Raw genomic sequence first — 20871 nt, forward strand, 5'->3', positions numbered from 1 at the left:
GGTTAGAGTCATAAAATCCGACAGCATGGAAACAGGCCCTTTGGCCCAAACATTTCAATGCCGACCAAAATATCCATCCATGCTAACCGCGTTTCCCCTGGCTGGTAAAGTATTTTATTGTTATGCTGTGCTGTTTTCTTTTAACTGGTGTACTTCAAGTTACTTTGCACAGAAAAAAAATTATTCTGCGCATTAATTGAGAACATTGGAGGGAACATTGAACTGGTTTAAAGCTTTTATTAACATCCAGGAGTTTGTAAGAAATAAATAATTAAACCAACTAGGTTTAGACAATCATTAGAAATTTAAATGTCTTTTCAGGAATATGTTTACATGGCACCAATTGCATTCTTGTACAGTGTTAAAACATTCACCCTGTTCTTCAAGGCTGTCTCTTCATGGCATGTTTTTTGTGGAGTTCAGAACTCTGACATAGTCATAGAATTTTTACATCATGGAGGGAAGCACTTTTGACCTATCTTGACTGTTGGTCATCAAGTATCCCATCTGTTCTCATCTCATTTTCTACAAATTGGCCTGTTGTTTTGTATGTTTTGATGTTTCAACTGCTAACCTAAATATTTCTAAAATGTTTGAAAGCTATCCCCTCCATCACCTAATTTAGGCAGTAGGTTCCAGATACCCACAAACTTCTAAGTGAAAAACCTTTTCTCCAAATCCCTTCTAAACCTCTTACTCCTTATCCTTCAACTCTGCCTGGCTATTGACCACTCTACTGAGGGGAGCAGTTTCTCGTTATCTACTTGGCCAATGCCCCTTAGTTTGCATGCACATCCTATTCTGATTTGCCATCTATATCCATATATTTGGCAATAGGAGCCTTGCACTTTTGCTGCTGCATCACCATCTTGAGCCCACCTGAAGCCAGTTGTAGTAACTCTATCATGGCAGCCATTGCTCGTCAAGAACTCTGGACATTCTTGAACATATTATATATGCTGTCTGACTAACTGAAATTTCACATTTTTAGGCACTCGTTTATAGTTGTGATTTTGTTTTTATTTTGGGCCGAGTGGGTGGTGATATCTTTTTACATGAGCACAGGTACAGAGTCGACGCTCATTGTGCTGTGTAGCAGCACTGAGATTGAATTGAGCGGGACTGAAGACACGGTGGTATTTTGGTTGCTAAGCTTAGGCCTTTGGCCTGCATATTACATAGATGCAATAAAGTGTGAAGTTTTTTTTTGTTTTTGGTAGAAAAAATTTTAAAAAAGAAGCACAATCATGCAGCACAGAAACAAACCCTTCAGTTCAACTCATTCGTGCTGACCAAGTTTCCCAAACTAAGCTAGTCCCATTTGCCTGCATTTGGCCTGTATCCTTCTAAACTTTTCCTATTCGTGTGCCTATCCAAATGCCTTCTCAATATTGTAACTTTACCTGCATATAACACTTCCTCTGGCAGTTCATTCCGCATATGAGCCGCCCTCTGTGTGGGGAAAAAGTTGCCCCTCTGGTCCCTTTTTAAATCTTTCTGAAATGTTTACATTTGGAGGGACCCGAGTATCATTGCACCAAATTGAAAGTAAGTGCGCACCTTCAGTGAGTACTGGGAGGGCAAGTAATATAATAACCTTTGTTACAAAGGAAGTGAAGTAAAGATGTCCAGGCCTTTGAGGCCACGCCAACACAATTGTATGCAGCTTTGGACCTTTGCTTTCTCTTGCCCTAGAGAAAGCAAAGCTTTGTTGTACCTGCTGTGTGGTGGGGTGAGGCAAGATTGAATAGGTTGTCTATACTCTCAAGTTTAAAAGAATAAAAGATGATCCAATTAAAATATGAAACACAGGGTTTTATGGGGCAGATGCTGTATTTGTTTTCCTGCCGTGGGTACCTTGAACAATTGGCACAGAATTTTCAATTAAATGACTAAGCTTTTAGGACTGAACAGAAATTTTTTTACTTAGATTTGTGGATACTTGTAATTCTATGCCTATAGAGAATTGGAGATGTTCATTTGCTGAATATGTTCAAGACAGGGCGATAGACTTTTGGATAGTAAGGGGAGTGCAAGGTATTGGTATATGGTGGTAGGTTTGAAATTGAGGAAGGTTAATCATGATTCTGCTGAATGTTGGAGCAAGCTCAAAATGTCAAATGGCCCACTTCAGCTCCTATTTCTCTTAGTCGGTGAAGTAAGTAAGGAAAGTTCAAAAGTGAAGCTGAATAATATCTGTTCGCAGGAGCAGGTGCGGAGTTTGCATTCATGAGGGAGATTTGTACAATAAGTAGAACCAAATTGCTGCACATTTGAGACCCCCTTCAGACCTAGGAAGTATGGACAAAAAGTAACATAAGAGGTTGTTGCTCGACAGTTTGGCGGGGGGTTAATTAAAAATCAGAGGCATTAATAGTAATAAACCTGAATTTTGTTTTGCCGAGTGGCCGATAAATTGACCAATAAAAGCAGAGGTTCCAATTACGCTGCCAATAACTGAAATGGATTTAATGTTAATTGAAAGGAAGTTGTCATGTGATTTGCTGATCTAGAATCCAGCAAAACAAGCTGTTGTAAAAACAACTATAATCTCTGCAGCAGAGCAGGGTAACCTGCTCATGAGTTTATGGCTTCCCCCTTCTGCAACTTTGTCCTTTTGGAATCTTGCTTTCCAGCTGCCAGCAAATTGATATGACATCATTGAATGAGCCCAGTGTGTCTTTCCAGATGTCAAACTGACAGATTTCCTGCCAAGTTAAATGCTTGCAATGTATAACCTTTTCTGATGTAAATACTTGGTCTGCAGGGGTCCAGATAGACCTGCTTCCCTGTTAATTGTAGTGCCTGGAGTAAATGTAATTGGCAGTGTTGTGTGTGCACAATGCAGCCTCGTGCTCTCCTCTTTCTTCCTCCACACCGCACCTACTTCTTTTCCCCCCCACCCCCCCACAAAAAAATACCATTTTTAGACAGTACTGTATTGAGAGGATAGCATGGGGTATGGGATACAATGGACTAAACTGTCCAATGTATTCTTGTCCACCATGAAACTGATTTTATGTTAATTTTACTGGAGTGGCTGTGTCACCAGCTCCCAAATATGGATACATTGTGCAACTTTAAATCAGTCCTAAACATCTTGATTCCAGAGGTATTTAAACGTGATCCTTGAAAAATGCAGCTGCTTTTTAAAAGAAACTCAACAGTTCTAGTTTTAATCTGGATTCAGAATTCCGTTGCATAAACCTGTGTACATCATATTTCATAGTGATGTAAGTATAACCGCCTTACTTGTTTTCTTTTGAAGGTCTGTTTCCCATTTCATCAACACGGCTTTCTGATCGTTTTTCCCAATTCTTCACTCCCCTCACATCACTGCAACCAAAATCTATTTCCCTGCTTAGAATGTTTACTCCTGGCCTGCAAATCCGCTCTGACTTAGGGTGTAAGGTTGCTCACTGAGCTGTCGGTTTGATATCCAGACGTTTCATTACCTGGCTAGGTAACATCAGTGGAGACCACCAGGTGAAGCAAAGCTGTTGCCTCCTGCTTTCTATTTATATGTTTGTCCTGGATGGGGTTCCTGGGGTTTGAGGTGATGTCACTTAGACGTTGCCACTGATGATACCTAGCCAAGTAATGAAACGTCTGGATATCAGACCTACAGTTCAGCGAGCAAACCTACACCCTAAACCTCAACTTGAGCTACAAACCTTGCAAAAAGCCACTCTATAACATCAAACTAAGTAGCCATTCTTCACGCATCAGTTCATATGGTCGGTCAGTATAGCTAGGCTGTTTGACTGCATGGCCTATCAGCCAGCTCAATATTTTTTTATCAGAAATGGGGCATTGATGTTTCTTGTGTTGTCCTTCTCAGGTACCTTTAGCTGCCCCAGTGCCAGTCCCCACCATTGAGACCCCACCACAGGACAATGAGATGTCTCCTGTATCTCTCCCCAGCAATGAGTTGACTCTTAAGGTAGGATTTCTCATTCACTCTTGGCAAGAAAGGACAATCAGTTCTACTTGGCTAAGTCACTGGTCAGCAAAGTCATTAAAAGAGGATTCTGATCAGTACCTCTGAACTTACCTTTAAAGAACTTAGTGAAACTTCGGTCTCCTTTTGTGCCATTTACATGGTGTGCGGATGCTTTTGCCCTTCAGAACACATTTCCTGCCCCGACTGGCTCTGGCTCTGTCAATGTTTTCTTCAGACAGCAATGTGCAAGGCAACATTCCCTCACCCTCTCTCCCCCAGTGGTAGGGTTTGAGTTAAATCTGTCCAAGTAACTTGACAGAGCAGATCACTGACCAGTGTATTTCAGTTTATCCAGACCCATTCTTTTTAGAGTTTTGAAACTCTTCCAAAAGGGAGAGTTAGTACAACTCCAGCCCCCAAATGACAAATTCCATCATTTTGAGTCTGAACAAAAGAGCTGAGGAACGTGGTGAATCTCTCTCTCAGCTATTCACTGTTTCTAGATTTACACATGAATGGGTGGATTGGTTCCTAGCTCTTGCTACTAATCCAATTTTTAAGAGTTGGAAAATGTGTTGCTGGAAAAGTGCAGCAAGTCAGGCAGCATCAAAGGAGCAGGAGAATCGACGTTTCGGGCATAAGCCTTCAGGAACTTTTATGCCCGAGACATCGATTCTCCTGCTCCTTTGATGCTGCCTGACCTGCTGCGCTTTTCCAGCAACACATTTTTCAGCTCTGATCTCCAGCATCTGCAGTCCTCACTTTCTTCCAATTTTTAGAGTTGGCTTGATACAAAGATTCTTCCTGAGTGTGCTGATTGTTGATAGACAATTTGCACAAGTCTGAACCTTGTTGAATTGACAGCTGTTGCTAGGAGTTGAAGTGACCTAGCACAGGTAGCGTATTCCATGTTCAGAATTGGAATATGTTAATGGCATCCTCGCCTCACCATGGACTTCACACCACTTAAAACTATTTTCTGTATTTGGTTGACAACTCTGGAACCAACACGTCGTAGGAGCCACGCATTCTTGTTTTTTGCCTCAGGTAAAGTTCTTTGCGCTACTGTTGTCCCATGTTTTCCAGTTGTCTCAGTAATTGGTAATGCCGTTATGATGATGGAAGGATGCTACTTACAAGTCTATCTTGGTCCCCATCTAAGCCTTTTATTCCATTTTATTGACCGGACACTTGTTGTTTGATAGCATGATTAGCCTTAGACAGGTCCCCTTCCTCTAATCTTTTGTTTAATTTTGACTTCACTGCTGGTTTGGGGCCATCTGCCTTGCTTGTGCCGCTTTCACGTGTGGCAATGATTATGCTTGACCGTTTTGACTATGTTAGATTAGATTACTTATATTGTCTTGTGTTGAACAATTTGTATTTGAGTCTTGTTTTTATTTCAAAGTTGCTCCTGCACCTTGAAGGAAAAGATACGCTACTTGCTAATGGTTAAGTGTGATGTTGCTAAAAAGCATTTGATGACCAGCTACTGATAGTGAAGGAAAAGGTCTCATTTGGGATGCTGCTAATTCCTCCCCTCAAACCACCCCTGCCAGCAGCAATTAGTCTCTGTTCAGATGAGTGTCTCCAAGGACAAACCTAAGTTTGGGTGATAAAATCTGCTGTTGTCCCATAAATTTTTTTTTAAAAAATTTCATTCAGGCTGAGGACCTTGCCGACTAGGTAGCATTTATTGTCTATCCCTAATTACCCAGAGGGCAGTTAAGCATCAGCACCCTTTCTGTGGGTCTGGAGTCATATATAGACCAGACCAGGTAAGGATGGCAGTTTCTTCCCGAAAGGGCATTAGTGAGGCGGGAGGGTTTTCTGACCATTAGCAATGGATTTGTGGTCATCACTATGCACTTAATTCCAGATTTTCTTTTCTCTCTGAATTCAAATTCTACCATCTACCGTGGCAAGGTTCGAACCAGGATCCCAAGAACGTTACCAACGACTTTGGATTGACAGTCCAGCAATGATACCACTAGACCGCCACCACCTCTTCACAGTTCATATGGATATTTTTGAACTGTTTTTTAATTTTTAAAGATTTACTCTGACTGTGAACAATCCCTAGATGTCAATGAGAAATTTGTAATGAACCACTGCCTTTTAACCACTATACTCCATCAGTGCAGGTGTACTCACCGTGTCCGAAATTTAGAACTGAATGGCTTGCCTGTCCATAGAAGACATTTACATTATCGTTTTAACATTGTTACTATGTGGCTGCTTTTTTTTTTAAAATCTATTTTTATCCTTCTTCCTCAGATGGAGTCTGCTCGAAAAGCATGGGAAAAATCTCCAGGTGTTACAGAAAAAGATGTTGCTGCAAGTGTGACAAATGCAGAAGTGCCTGAGATGGCTGGCGACTACCATTCCTTTGTTAACTCAATACCTGTGGCCTCTGTGGCACCATCTGCCCCACTGTCAGGTCCAGTATCTTCAGTACTTTGATATAACACCTGCCATTTCTGTACTCTCACTTGGTGTGCGTGCCCTCGCTTGGTGTGCGTACTCTCACCTCCCTGTGTTCCTTCTGGACTTCTCATCATCGATGGACAGCTGAAGAAAATTCAATGTTTTTTTAATTATTCAATTCAACTACTTATCACTCTAACCATGTAATTGTCTACAGCTGTCCACATTATACATGTTACTGTTTTGTTCCTTTTTTAAAGAAAACTTCCTTGTTCCCTCACTTCCTACTTTCTCCTGTTCTTTTGTTAACTGCTTTATTTTGTTTTTTGGTCAGGTGTGCCTATTCCTCTATGTGAACCTATGTAAAGTATTTGCATTTGTGTAGCCCCTTGGACAACTCAAGGACGTCCAAGCCTCTCTTCTAAAATACTTGGTTGTAGTGCAGTTGTTGTCATTGGGTTTGGAAACACAGTAACCAGGTCCTGCACACAAGCAATGCAATATCATGATACAATCCCATTTTATTAACTATGGACAGGAAACTGGGGAGACTTCCCTGCTTTTCGTCAATTTGGAGCAATGTTTATTTTCACATGGGCGGGTGAACTGGTTTCATGTCCTTTTGTGTAAGTCGGCACCTTAGATAGTGAAAGTGTCCCTAAAAGCTCGTGCATTGGCATGTTGATCAAGAGGCAAGGGAGTTGCAAGTAGCAAGCAAGATTTTCGGTCACAGTGAGTTCTGCCTGAACTTGTCCAGCCTGATGTCCACACTTGACAGCATTTTTCCATATTCCTAACCTGCATTAAATTGGTAGCCACCTCCATCCCGCTAGTTAGCACCAGGAATGCAGTGTGGTTCCCTGGTCTGAAGGACCCAGCTGTTCATTAGGCAAGAGCCTAATGTCGAGAAACAACCAATCCAGGACCAAATTGCTGCTGCACACCCTCATAATGATTATATCATTTGAATGCACTGTGTGGCAGCACCATCTACTGGTACAAAACAATTCAAAGGAAACAGCTTGCTTTTCTAAAATGTCTCTGCAATAAAGATAGAAATGATATTGTTAGGTCCCCATCGTTGAGTTGATTGTGGAGTATTCTGCTACATCAATCATCTGAATTTCATTGCCCAAACAAGGAATAATTACAACTGTCAAAAGGCTTTGTGTGATTGATTTGGTCCTAATGATTTGTTGAGATGGTGATTTCTGCATTTGGATTTTCATATCTTTCTTCACATCTCCCTACAAAATGTGATGAATGTAATTTACAGAATAGTTGAACACACTGAACTGAACCGTTTAACTGTTTTCCCCCACCACAGCACCAAGTGGCCAGATGCCACCTTGCTACATGGAAAGCCATTTCTACAGTAGCCAACCTCGTGGGATGCCTCCCTCTATCTCCCAGCATCAGGCATTCCAGTCTGGACTTTCACGGGTAAGATCTTCACAATCCCTTACAATTTTGCAGGATTTGGCATAAGCAGTCAACTTGTGTGGTCCTACTGCTGCTGGGAGCCTGTCAGATGTGTGGAGTCTTGCTATTTTGGAGCAGGATTCTCTTTTTGAGATGGATCAACATAGTTCTGGAATGAAATAAAACACTTCAAACGCCAGTGTCTTCCACAACCTCACTATGCCCTAAAGCATAATTGAAGTATATGGAAGTACTGAACCAGCCTAAGGCAGGAACTGTAGCAGCTAGTTTCCAGGTTTCAAGGTGCCAAAGCAACAGTGTGATAATTGTAGTGATGATCTGTGTTTTTGTTATGTTTCTTAAGTTATAAATATTAGTCTAGGCACCTGGGAGAACTTCTAAGCTCATCTTCAAAACAGGGGAGCTCTGGTGCAGTGTTGGTATGATGTGAACCCACAACCTTCTCATTTAGATGAATTGCTAACAACAGTCTCTGCTTGGAACACAGCCATTGGCTCCCAGAATGCAGCTGTTTGTACAAAAAGATGAGCTTGCCAGAATTGTTGAGACTGAGGAATCTGTGAATGTCCTTTTTTTAATCTGGGTCTGCCCTAGCTTCACTGTTAAGGGATCTAATGAATTTCACTGTGAATGGCAATGTGACTAAAGTTGATTACAGCATATGTTAACATCTGCATTTGTCAGCAGAGGAGGACTGGATGGTGAGTGGAGTAGGCATCTCCATTGATTTGTTTCTCAAGCACCAGGACTTCCAAGGTCAATTGTCATAGCTCCACTCTTTCTCCACCTGAGATCTGCTAATTCTGTACAGATCACTGATTGATCTAGAAATTTCCAAGGTCTAGCTTAGCATCACATTGGATTTAACAAATGACAATAATAAGCGGTATACACCTGGAGGGAATTGTTCCCCCAGCTTCTTAAAATACCTTGTGAAGAGTTTGTCAGAAATTATTTCCTCCTCTTCTATTATTTTCTTTTCATTCTAAAAAAAAAAAATCCCTTTCAAGCAGCTGAACTGTTATAAACTGTTCTGTTTTGCAGGCAATGCCAACCCAACAGATAACACTTCCCCTTCACACTCCTCTTCAGGGCCAGGCCCAGGTTTCTACCCTTAGCATCCGGCAAGGGACACCAGTCTCCCAAACACAAGATATGTTCAGTTCCCTCCAGTCTTTCAGGTAAGTCTTTCTCAGCCATTGTCATGTGTGGCTTTGAATAAGATAGCAAGCCACTAAGGGCAATGGGTCTACTTGTAAAGTTACCATTTCAATTTGTGGCTGACTTTAATACATGCAATGAATAGTTGGTTATAAGTATTCACCAGAGCTCATTGCAATCTGTGTTGTAAATCCCCAATTTTAACTTTATCTGGAATTCAGTTCATATCTTTTAGAGCTGTTTTCTTTGCATCCAGTATAAAGTCATTCAGTTTAAGGATTGCTTCATTTCTGAATCTGAAATATTGGTGGTGGCATGGAATCGAATTTAAAAAACTGAAATTGCGAAATTCAGTTTTCTCATTGTGAGCAGGCACACAGCTTAGCGAGAAGTATTTCAATGATACGTTTGTGGAGGACTTGGATAAGAATACAAGGGATAAAGGAGTAGAAGGATATGTTACTAGAGTGCAATGAAGAAGGCTCATTTGAAATGTATAGACACTTGTTCTTTTTTTATACATTCTTGGGATATGAGAGGTTCTGATCTTATGATGTGGAGACAGTAGTGTGATAGTTGAGCCAAGGCTGCCACTATTTGGAACTGCTGTATTGATACCCTGGAGCTGAGATGGAGGTTGACCACAGCCTCACCACCTTTTGTGAGTTACTTGTAACTGGAGCCAGTGAAGAGCTTTCTCCTTGACATTGAGCAAGGCTGTATTGAAATCTGGAGCCTGAGAGATCCTGGTGGAACCCAAGCTGAGCATCAGTGAACAGATTATTCCTGTGTGAATGCTGCTATTTTCCAACATTTCACTGATTGAGGAGGATGTTAGGCTGGTACTTAACCAGATTGGATTTATCCCATTTTATGTTAGACAGAGCATGCTTGGTAATTTTACACCTTGTCAAATGAATACTAGTATTAGAGCTATACTGGATCAGCTGGACTGACAACATGGCTAGTCCTAGAGCATGGGCCAAATAGCCAGTTTCTTATTATTTTAGTGTTTAAAAGCCAATTGGTGTGTTTGGTGTATCATCTTCATTTCCCCAATTTGCTTTTAATATGTCAGTGAACGATTGTTCCATTTGACAGGTCCCAACAGTTGTATCTCCAGCCTGGACTCTCGCCTCCCTCTGCAGCCATGGTGCAAGGTTCAACACTGATATCTGGGGCCCCAGTAAAAGGCCAGTATGTTGGTTTTTCAGCAGTGCAGGCTGCAGAGGTGGCCAAGGCTCAGCAAGGATTGCCCTACCAGCACGCTGCTTGTACTCCTCCAATGTCAGTAATCTACAACACTCAGTTGGGCAACTCGCAGCTCATTGACTCTCAGATAATACAGGTAAGTGGCCTGTAATATCTGTATGGTTCTCAAGAGTATCTTGAAGTGCTTAAAAAGTGAGGAATTAGACCAAACAAGTCCTTCTCTCCAAAATCCAACTTCACTACTTAGTTCATTCTTGCTTCCAAACTATGTTCTTTGGATAACTTTCCTCTCTCGTGGTCTAATTAGATTAATTGCACAGAACTCCCTATCTACTCTCTTCCTCCCCCCACCCCCCACTCTAATTTGAGTACTATTTCCTGATATCATAACAGTAAAAGTCTTTGCCTAGATTAATTTAGTACAGTTCCTCCTGCACCTCGAGCAACCTGACCACTGATCTACATCTAAAAGGAATGATGCTCATCTATTCAGATTAGATTACTTAGTGTGGAAACAGGCCCTTTGGTCCAGCAAGTCCATATCGACCCGCCGAAGCGCAACCCCACCCATACCCCTACATTTACCCCTTACCTAACACTACGGGCAATTTAGCATGGCCAATTCATCTGACCCGCACATCTTTGGACTGTGGGAGGAAACTTGAGCACCTGGAGGAAACCCACGCAGACACGGGGAGAACGTACAAACTCCACACAGTCAGTCGCCTGAGTTGGGAATTGAACCCGGGTCTCAGCCGTTGGAGTGAGAATAGATAAGAGATGCTAAGTTTGTTTGGGCTGGTGGGGGCAGAGGGGTTGGTTCTGATGAATTTGCACTTGGTTGTTGCTAAAGATGCAACAAAACAGGGGGTAGATTTCCTCAAAGATGACTGCTGCTTTCCATCAACCCCAGACTCTGTCAATAATGGGTGGTCCTGCAGCCAACCTTGAGCCATTGACCTAGCAGGGGGATGGGGAAGAGAATTCAGGTAATCAGCTCCCATCCCTGTCATTAACCATGAGCATTTCCTCTAAACAAACAACATATCTTTAAATCCAAAGTTTTTCTTTTAATTTACTTAGTTGTAAATTAGCCACATGGTCTGATAGCTGAGAAGATTAGTGTCTTCTAGGTTTCATCCCAGCTTGTGTTGAGAAAAGTGATCTCAAGCGGGACAGTGAATAGCTTTGCCGTTGTAAGGGGTGAAAAATGTGATTTAAGATTATACAAGTTTCTAAAGAGGCTTGATGGGGTTGAAACATTTTAAAATGCAGGAGCGCAGGCTTGGGATTAAGGGCTGATCATTTAGGACTGATGAGAAATTGTTTGGCTCAAAGGACTGTGGAATTCTCTTCCTCCAAAGATTTGTGGATGCTCCATTATTCAATAAGTTGCAAGGCTGGTTTAGAACCGCTTTCAGTGCATCAGGAAATCTAGGGATTAGGGAGAAGGCAGAATGGCGGAGTTGAAACTCCGAATCCACGGTGTTCATTCGAAATGGCAAATCCTGTTTCAGTTTCGTATGGTGTCGAGTGTAATTGGAAGATGGTTGAGCATCCTCTAAATTTGCAGCTGGTAACCACTTGGAGAGGGAACAAGCTCCTAAGCAGAATTATCTTTGTGGCAACACTGATCCCTTTTTATAGGGAAGCATCTAAAAGCTGTAGTATTGACATATTCCAAAAGCCCTTGTGTTCATTTTGGTGCCACTTCATGACTGACTTCCCTCTTGCATCATGTATATTTAGGTCGGTCTCAATAGTATCATCCTGTGACTGTCGTAGACACCTTTTTGTTTCACCTGATCTTGCTCTTTATCACTTTCTCTTTTGTCATCCAGGCTGCTTTGACTTTGCTGATATTACCTTTCCTCCTTGTGAGGAAAGTACCTTTAGCAGAATAATGGGCCAATACATTTATAGTTTTGCCTGCTGACCTTTTGAGTCCAGTCCACCTGGACCACATTCATTCTCATCTATCTTAACTGAAGAAGGACCAATCTCAGTCTGGCTATTGTATCTAGCTCCCTGTCCTCTTTCCACAGCCAACCTGAGCCTTCTGGTACTGTGGCCACTGTCCCTAGTGTTTCTCTACTGACAGCTAATTCACTTGACCCATCCGATTTCCCATATCCAGGAATACCTCCTTCCTCAGAAGTGGAAGCATGCTAATGTGAATAATTCAGTAAAACTCAATTCAGAACAACTTCCTCCATATCACACAACCGGATGTCCCACTCTCTCTCTCCCCAACCAATACCTTTTATAATGTTGCTACCCGTATTTGCATGAGCAGAATTATAGTCAGCAGGTTTTAGTATTGTGCAGAGTGTAAAACCAGCATACAATCTAATCCTGTAGATTTCCTGCCTGGTAAATTAATTTTAAATTACTCCCTGCAATTAAATCATGACTGTTCGATGTCTTTTTGATGTGTGCAATGCTAAGATGGGTGAGTAGTTTAAAGCAGGGCACTCTGGATAATGAACAGAATCATTCAGTCCCTGTCCTGTGTCCCGCTTGAGGCACTGAACCCATTGATAAAATCTAAACTGGGACTTTTACTACTGTCTTTCGATTCAGCAATGGGGCAGGAGGAGTTGAACCTTCCCTCAATGTTATGTCACGATATGTATTTCCCCAGTAAGCTGTTGGGAAGCTTGAGTTCCACCAATGTAAAAAGAATTGTCAGTGCAATCCCAGTTTTTCTCTCTCCCTACCTGTTGAACCCCAAACACTGACAGCTCAGCCTTTGCTGAAGCATGCGCGCCTAGAAAGGGCAGTTAGAAGCATGTATCTGACTGTGTAGTAGGAATTGCTATGATGTACCCAAATAATTCAAATGCTAATGTGCCTAACCTTTTGGACAGATGAGACAAAGCATGGCCCAGCCATCGGATTTCTATTCTTCACTGCAGCAGCCCAATCAGAGCAACTACTTTGCTGCCACCCCAATATCCAGTGGCCCCCTCCATCAGGTAATCTTCTAGTGAGTTTTATTGCTGTTAATAATTTGGGTGGGAGAATGGCTTGGTAAGATGATTATTTGCAAAATCAAAATATTAAACTTGCAAAATTTTTAATTCCTCAGTGATTGCAGTACAAAATGATTTGAGATCTAAACTAAGAAAATGTGAGAACCAACATGGTTACTGTGTCCCCAGTTTAAAGCACGTGACTTGCACTCATATAGCATCTTTTGCAACTGCAGGGAACTTCAAATGTTTTTATAATTATTCCATTTGTTATAAATGGGCAGGCAATTTGTGCAAAACTAACAAATATTTGCATTAGCATTACGATCATAATCATAATCGGGGAACCTGTTTTATATGACGAGCGAGAGGTATATATTGATTAGGACACTGAACAGCACAACTGTTTTCTAAAGAAATGCTACATTGCCTTTTCACCCCAGGTAAGAGCCTGAGTTTGACATCCTATCAGAAAGACACAACCTCCAGCAAAGCAGTACTCTTTTTTGTACTATATTAGTATGCTGGCCTTGATTTATTGTGCTCAATTCTGGAGTTGGCCCCAAACTCAGAACCGTCTGGCTTGGAGACAAAATTACTGTGAATAAGCCACAATAAGAATTGGCAAGGACAGTCAGACAACGCTTTATCCTCCATCTTTTGAACCGTGTTGCAGATTTGACTGCCTGAAAGACAAGTGTGGGACTTGGTTTAAAATTCCTTTTCAGGAGGCCTGCCATCACAACAATATGCAGTAATCCTCCTTTTGACTACAGCACAGTCTAGATTATGGACTTAAGATCTTTAGAGTGGATTTGTGTAAATGTGACCTACTTCATGGTGATTATGCTCAGTTTTACTATTTAAAAATTTGAAAACAAAATAATAAGTCAGGCAATGCTGAGACTGTTCACCTAACCAAAACTTTCAAGGTCTTCGAGCAGGAGCTGGTATCTTGACACAGTCCTTAATTTTTTTGTTCGCTTTGAAGTGGAGCCTTCATTCCTCTGCTCACTTTGGAATATGTTTCTTGGCAGATGTTGGTCCCAATGTTGGGCTCCCAGTTATCTGTCCCTGGCTTTGGGTCTGTGCAGCAGCCTCTAGTCCAACTTCCGCAGTCTCTGCATCATTCGCAGGCACAAACCGTCCCTCCAGGGCCCCCCCGAAGAGTCGTTCATTCGGGTTTTCATACTGCTGCACCCACTCTTGGAAGGGAGGTAAAAAAAAAAGCATTTTAACTTAAAATTTATGCACTTAAAATAAAGTTGTGTGTTTGGTCCTGTTTTATAGATACAAAAATATATTAACCAAAGTGCTCCTTTTTTAATACAGGTTAACCCCATGGATCCTAAGACATTTCACTTGGATAGGAAAATGAATCCGTCTCCGGAAGCACTTGGCTATTCTGTCCCGTCACCTGCAATGTTCAGGTGAGAGCTTGGAGTGACCTCAGTTAGGCTTTGTTCATACAGGACTCCCAATAGTTCTCATTTGAATCTAATTATTTTTCTGGCAAAGTTGCTGAACTAATTGCAGAAGAGCTAGTACTTGGTCCAGTTTGTGATAATTACATCAGTGCTACATTATACAAGCAGGAGCTTCCAGTTTTGAGGATGTGGTTTGCTAGAGGAGGATCACCAGTTGAGATATGTTTAAACTTGATCAACATCAAGTGACCTCTGTTAGGAAAGAAGAGGGCATGGCTTTTCGGCCTGCAGTTCTTCCTTCATGGGCAGTTGTATTCCCATCCAAAAGCATTTGGTGCAGATAAGATGTGTCTCTTCAGTGAAACTATGCAATCTAGTACTGAGTAGATGCACACTTTGAGGCTCTTGCAGGGATCAGTGGTTGACACAAGGGACAGAAAAGTTACCTTTCAAACAGGACTATCTCCTGGAGGTAGTGTTGTCAGTGGAAAAGTCAGGATGTTTAAATTTGGGTTTTTTTAAAAAAAAAGATATTGAGGAGCTCTTTTCAGACTTTCCCTGTCCATTTCCTGGCACTGCCTGTGTAATTTTAACACAAAATATGGCTTCTGTAGAAAATTTTTGTCTCATTCCAGAGTGATCTTTACTGCACAAAAAGAGGCCATTCTGCCCATGCTAGTCAACAAAGATACTGGTTTTCCAGCTTTTACCTATAGCCCTGGGGGATATGGCATTGCAAGAGAATATTTAATACTGCTTAAATGTTATGCGAGTTAGTGATTTTTGAGAAGATTTGTAGCTCAGGTTGAAATTCTGGATGTAGGTTTACTCACTGAGCTGAAAACGAACCTTCAAGCTCAGCGTTGAGAGTTTCTGATTCAGGCAACCTTTTTCAGGTAGTGAATTCCAGATTCCTCCTCCTGTCTGAGAAAAATCATTTTTGTCAACTCTGCACTTGCCCTTCTACCTCTTAGTTCAGACCAATGACCCTTCTACTAATAGGAAGGCATTTTTCTATTTTACCTACATATCCCTTGTTTTTGGGTCCCCCCTCAAGCTGCTGCTGTTCCAAGAGAAACAACCCCACCCTATCTAATTTTTCCTCATAAAGCTCAAGAAGCTCCAGCCCAGGCAGTATCCTGTAGAATGCAGCCATATCCTTCCCATAATGCAGGTGACCAAAACTGCGCACATTACTCCAATTGTGGTCTAAGCAACACTTTATATAGTTCCAGCATAATCACCCTGCTCTCTTATACTATGGCCAATGGGAAATATCCAATAAGCTGCCTTAACCACTTTTATCCACCATTTTTGTTCAGTTCTGAGACATGGGCATCACTGGCTGGCCGGCACTTTTGCCCAAGGTGGTCGTGAGCTGCTGTGTTGATCTGCTGCAGACCATGAGCTATAGGTAGACCCACAATGCTCTTAGGGAGGGAATTCCAAGATTTTAACCCAGTGACACTGAAGGGAGTTTATTGCCAAGTCAGGATGGTGAGCCTTCAGGTGGTGGTGTCTGCACACATCGAATGCTGTTGTCCTTCTGAATGGAAGTGGTCATAGATTTGGAAGGTGTTGTCTAAGGAGTTCCTATAGTGTATCTATAGTAGAGATGGTGGCAAGCTGCTTCAGTGTTATTAGAGCTGCACTCACCCAGACAACTGGGGAGTGTTTTATATTGACAGGCTTTGGGGAGTTATTTGCTGCAGTTTTCACGCCTCTGACCTGCTATTGTAGCATTGTATATAGTGAGTCCAGTTGGGTTTCTGGTTAGTGGTGACCTCCAGGTTGTTTAAGGGAGATTCAGTGATGGTAACACCATTGACTGTCGTGGGGAAGTGGTTACATTTGTCTGTCATTGGAGATGGCCATTGCCTGGCAACTTGTGGCACAAATGTTACTTGCCCAGCCACATTCAGGGATCTATGGGTATGACATCAAGATCCCTCTGATTTTTTTCAGTATTTTCCAGCGTCCTCCCATTCATAATGTAATCTATTGCTGTGTTAGCCCTCTCCAAGTGCATTACCTCACACCTTTTGAATTGAATTCCATTCTCAATTGTACAGAGCAGTGGCAAATCTTCCTGTCATTATCTTTTTTAAATTTTTTAACACCTGTCAATTTTGTCATCCACAAATTTCTTGAACATACCACCCCCAATACAGTTTAAGTTTAAATTATTTAAGGAACCACAAATGGTGCAGAACACTACAGAACTTTACTGGAAACAGGCCTCCAATCACAGAAATGTTGCTCTACCTATGTCTCTGCTTCCTGCTTCTCGGCCAGTTTGGATTCAATGTAAACTTTGTCTTGGCTCCCATGGGTGGCTGCTTTCTTCACAAGTCTGCCATGAGGGACCTTATCAAAAACTTTGCTTAAGTCTATGTTGACCTCATCAAAGCTTCTAGTTACTTAATCAGAAAATATGATCAAATGTGTGAAACACTACCTTCTCTTAACACAGCCATTTTGATTGCTCTTGATTAATATGTATTCCTTCAAATACAAACATTCCCCATCTCAGAATTCTTTTATAATCACTTCCCCAGCATGGATGTTGGACTAACATGTAATTTTCTAATCTTTCCTCTTTTTTTTCTATTTCAGTCCTCTGCCATATTTCTATAGCTGTATTGTCCTATCTAATCTAAAGATGATACAAAGTGTTCATTAATGACTATACTCAAGACCAATTGGTCAATAATTATCTCTTTTTAGTCCCTAATATACCATACTCTTTCTGTAATTATTCTCTTGCTCTTCAAACGTTTTTGAAAAGGACTTTTGGCTAAGTACTTCCTTTGCTTTCATTATTTCCTTTTTACATTTCCTCCTTAGTCTCTGGAAGAGTATTAGTAAAAAAAACTGTCATTAAGCCCTTGATATATGCCTTTAGCTTTTTTTGTCTTAATCATCCTTTGTCTTTTTGACATCTAGGGTTCCCTGGTATCGTCCCACCTGACGAACAATTCAAAAAATTATTATTCCTTGGTGCTTCCTGATATCAACACTGAACTCTCTGGGGAGGTTTATTTTCCTTTCTTGTGCTTATGGGCTGTTAGATTGATGGAGTATAGTAATAGTACTGGAAATTAGAGTTGCCATGTTCGTATGCGGAGGCTGAAAAATCATGTATTGTTCTAGGCCTGGATCAACAAGTCCTAGGGGAAAATCTCCTGGACCAGCCCAGTGTGGAGTCCATTCCTTACCGTGTTATAGAGGGAACGTGTCACAGCAGGTAAGTATCTTTTGTACATGTTCCCATCTAAGATACAATATGCACCTCGAGCATTTGCATATACTTGAATCAAGGTTATTTTTGGTGACACAGAACTGGAGAGATTTTTCTTTAATGTTTTCTAAAGTTGGTGTCCAGAATGAATTCGGAACAAAGCTTGATAAATGTCTGTTTTATTCTCTGCTATCTTACTACATGAAGATAGCATAATGCAAGCTACCATCATTGCACATCAAATTTTATTGTTATATTAAAGTTTGAAAGAAGTGTGGATAATTTCAGTATCCTCCCTTTTTGGATTTCATCGGTAGCTTTTGTGAACCCGAGACAGATTTTTAATGTGAGCTGGTTTTTACAAAAGTGCTGGCTCAATTCCCTGGAATCTTATCTGAATGCATTATCTGCTAGTGATTCCTCTAATTCCAACAGATAGTGATCCTACCTGGAAAGTAACTGTATGTAAGTTTTCAGTGAAAGTGTGGTGCTCAGCTATGCCACCGTTAACCATTTTAAATCCTGCAGTTTAATGGCTCATCATTTAAGCTAGATTGTCCCTTGCCTTGCCCTCCCCATCCCACTACCTCTGTGCACCAGCGAGAGATAACATAACATTCTCCTCAATTGCTTCATGTCTCCCCTCTTGTTTTTTTTTAAATTGTGCAAAATTACTCCAATTGCTCAGAGATTAACTATTTTCAGGCAAATATCAGGAAGCTGCATACATGACTGAGTGCCCACATAATAAATTGTACTCTTGGTTTGTTTTGTAATCTCTTGCTAGGCAAAGCAGCGAGCAGAGGTGCTGCAAAGTACACAGCGGTTCTTTGAGCGAGTGACCCCCTGCAGCAACAATAGTGATGTTGGCTCGCTTCCTGCTGAGGAGCACCAGGAAGAAGAGAGCACCATGCCACGCAAGGACGAGAAATCCTCAAGCAAGCCCAAGCCAGTGCGAACAGGGCCCATCAAACCCCAGAGCATTAAGCCACAGGAGGAGAAACTGTAACCAGTGGCCAGAGACTGCAGCCTCTCTAAACTGAAGAAATCTACATCTCTTAAGGGGCTTCATTTGTCTGTCTCAAAAGGAAAATGGTTTTTTTTTTCTTAAAGACAAAACATTACTGATTTCAGTGGACTACACGAGTTGTTTTGCAAAAACGTAAGAGAGCCAACTCCAGCAGCAATAACTGGATTGAGTGTGAAGCTGAACTGGCAGGAAGGAATTGGGGAAGGAAGAGGCTAATAAGTCCTTTTTTTAAGAAAAGAGAAGTCTAGATTTCTCTACCATAATGAAGCATTCATCTTATTGGTAACTAGTAAGTCCTTGTAGATCCACTTAATAAATGCCAATCCCTTATAAGGCAGCTGCTTTCTTTGTTGAGGGACAGAGCATATACTGACTAGAATTGGTTTGAACACAAGGTGTTTAGAGTAAAAGGGCCATGTGATAAGTCAAACATTTCAAAATGACTACAGGCAGATCTGATTGGGCTTCTGTCTTGTTGATGTTACAAAAAGAACAGTTATGAATGTTTTTAAATAGTGATAGATGGGTACAAATGATGTCCGTTACTGTTTTTACCCTGTGGCTGTTAAGACACAAGTTTGGTGGTGCTGAGCAACATAATACACTCCAGATCAACAAAATGTTCTAAAAGTTTTTTTTTCTTTCCCTATGTATGCTGCCCTTCCACCCAGATGCCAATTTTACAAAGCCCTGAAAGTGGCTTTTTAAATGAGTTTGTTGAGCTTTCCCTTCCCCTCTTGGTTGCTGTACGTGGACAGTATTGCCAAACACAGACGTTGTCACATAGTTGAATATTGACTAGTTTTTTCCCTGTAAACCGAGCTGCTGTTGAAGTGCTGCAGTAATGTGGATAGACAGGCAGTGAGGTGAAATTGTGACGCTGTTTTGTTTAAATTAGTGATTATTGCTGCAATGGAATGAAGCTGAGGAAAAACTAATAAACACATTTGTTCCCCAATAATATCGTATGCTGTTAAAATATCCCTCCTTGTAGGCTGTGGTGCTAGTTTTGCAGCTGAGCATGGTGGGAATAGAGTTCAACCTCCCTCACTCCCACTTTCTGATGCATAACTACCAGGAAAATGCAAATTAGTTGCAGGTTCTGTGACCTGAGAGTGGCTGACAGCAATTTCTGCTTTCCTGTCAATGCTGAGGAGCATCCTCTTGGTGAATGTGGCCTCTTTCGGAATCTTTATCTGAAACATCAATGCTCAGATCAGCACTGGAAGCTACTGCAGGCAGCTATACTGACCTGCACATACCATGGGTGTCTAGATTTGGTGAGAGAGGCGAATTTAATAAATCATTCCATCCAGCTGACTGTGTGAAAGACATCCAAGTCCCAACCAGAATCTGACAATGTCTCAACAATCTGTTAATTTCTGCCTACAGTTTTCCTTGCTACTTTGTGAGGGCAAGGAAAGAAGGGTAGAGTCTTCTGACATGTGAAAGAGATTCTGGGTGAAACCTTTTTCCTTTGGAATAATTAGAGGGAAGACCAAGAGCATTTGTGCAGAACAAAATCCTCCGGAGAATAGATAGCTCTTGCCTGACCCAGTGATCACTGCAAGGAAAAGTAACACTTTTTGTCTTGAAAGTTCAACCCTCCAAGTGTCCCAGGTTTCTTACCAAAAAGAACTTTATCAAGTTAGCCGAGTTAATTGAGGAAATCTAAAGCAGTTTTGATTTAATGAGGAATTGCTGATATATTCTGCCTGAATATTCTTTTATATATCCAGTGCTTGGATTCATATTGCACCTTACTATCGGAGGGGACAACTGGGTCGATGAATGTGAATTGGTTAGAAATGATATGGAAAATTGGATGGAAACTTTCTCTTCTTCCACAATAACTTGTGCCCTTGTAAGTTCTCAATTCAGTATAGTGGCAACTCTGGAGGCTGGGGTGGGAAGAGGAATGTCTGGTAAGTAAATGATCCGCCGTAATAAAAACCAAGGAAACTAGTAATCCGAAAAGTAGGAGTAAGTCGTTAATCTTCAGATCTGCTTTA

General features: G+C 41.4%; 1 protein-coding gene across 7 annotated transcripts in view; it reads left to right on the forward strand.

The window, feature by feature from the left end:
* Nucleotides 1-19820, forward strand: part of LOC132832816 (protein PRRC2A-like) — a 134632-nt gene extending 114812 nt beyond the window's left edge. For 6 of the 7 annotated variants that reach the window (XM_060850968.1, XM_060850969.1, XM_060850970.1 and 3 more), the window contains 10 exons: nucleotides 3842-3943; nucleotides 6221-6383; nucleotides 7698-7813; nucleotides 8858-8994; nucleotides 10076-10322; nucleotides 13057-13164; nucleotides 14199-14378; nucleotides 14494-14591; nucleotides 17742-17835; nucleotides 18617-19820. In XM_060850968.1, coding sequence (XP_060706951.1) covers nucleotides 3842-3943; nucleotides 6221-6383; nucleotides 7698-7813; nucleotides 8858-8994; nucleotides 10076-10322; nucleotides 13057-13164; nucleotides 14199-14378; nucleotides 14494-14591; nucleotides 17742-17835; nucleotides 18617-18838 — 1467 coding nt within the window. In that variant the 3' untranslated portion in view covers nucleotides 18839-19820. The remainder of the gene's footprint in view (nucleotides 1-3841; nucleotides 3944-6220; nucleotides 6384-7697; nucleotides 7814-8857; nucleotides 8995-10075; nucleotides 10323-13056; nucleotides 13165-14198; nucleotides 14379-14493; nucleotides 14592-17741; nucleotides 17836-18616) is intronic. The other variant, XM_060850974.1, reaches the window with a different exon arrangement.
* Nucleotides 19821-20871: the final 1051 nt, after the last annotated feature.

Source organism: Hemiscyllium ocellatum, chromosome 35, assembly GCF_020745735.1.
Source record: "Hemiscyllium ocellatum isolate sHemOce1 chromosome 35, sHemOce1.pat.X.cur, whole genome shotgun sequence".
In the NCBI taxonomy this organism is placed as follows: Eukaryota; Metazoa; Chordata; class Chondrichthyes; order Orectolobiformes; family Hemiscylliidae; genus Hemiscyllium; species Hemiscyllium ocellatum.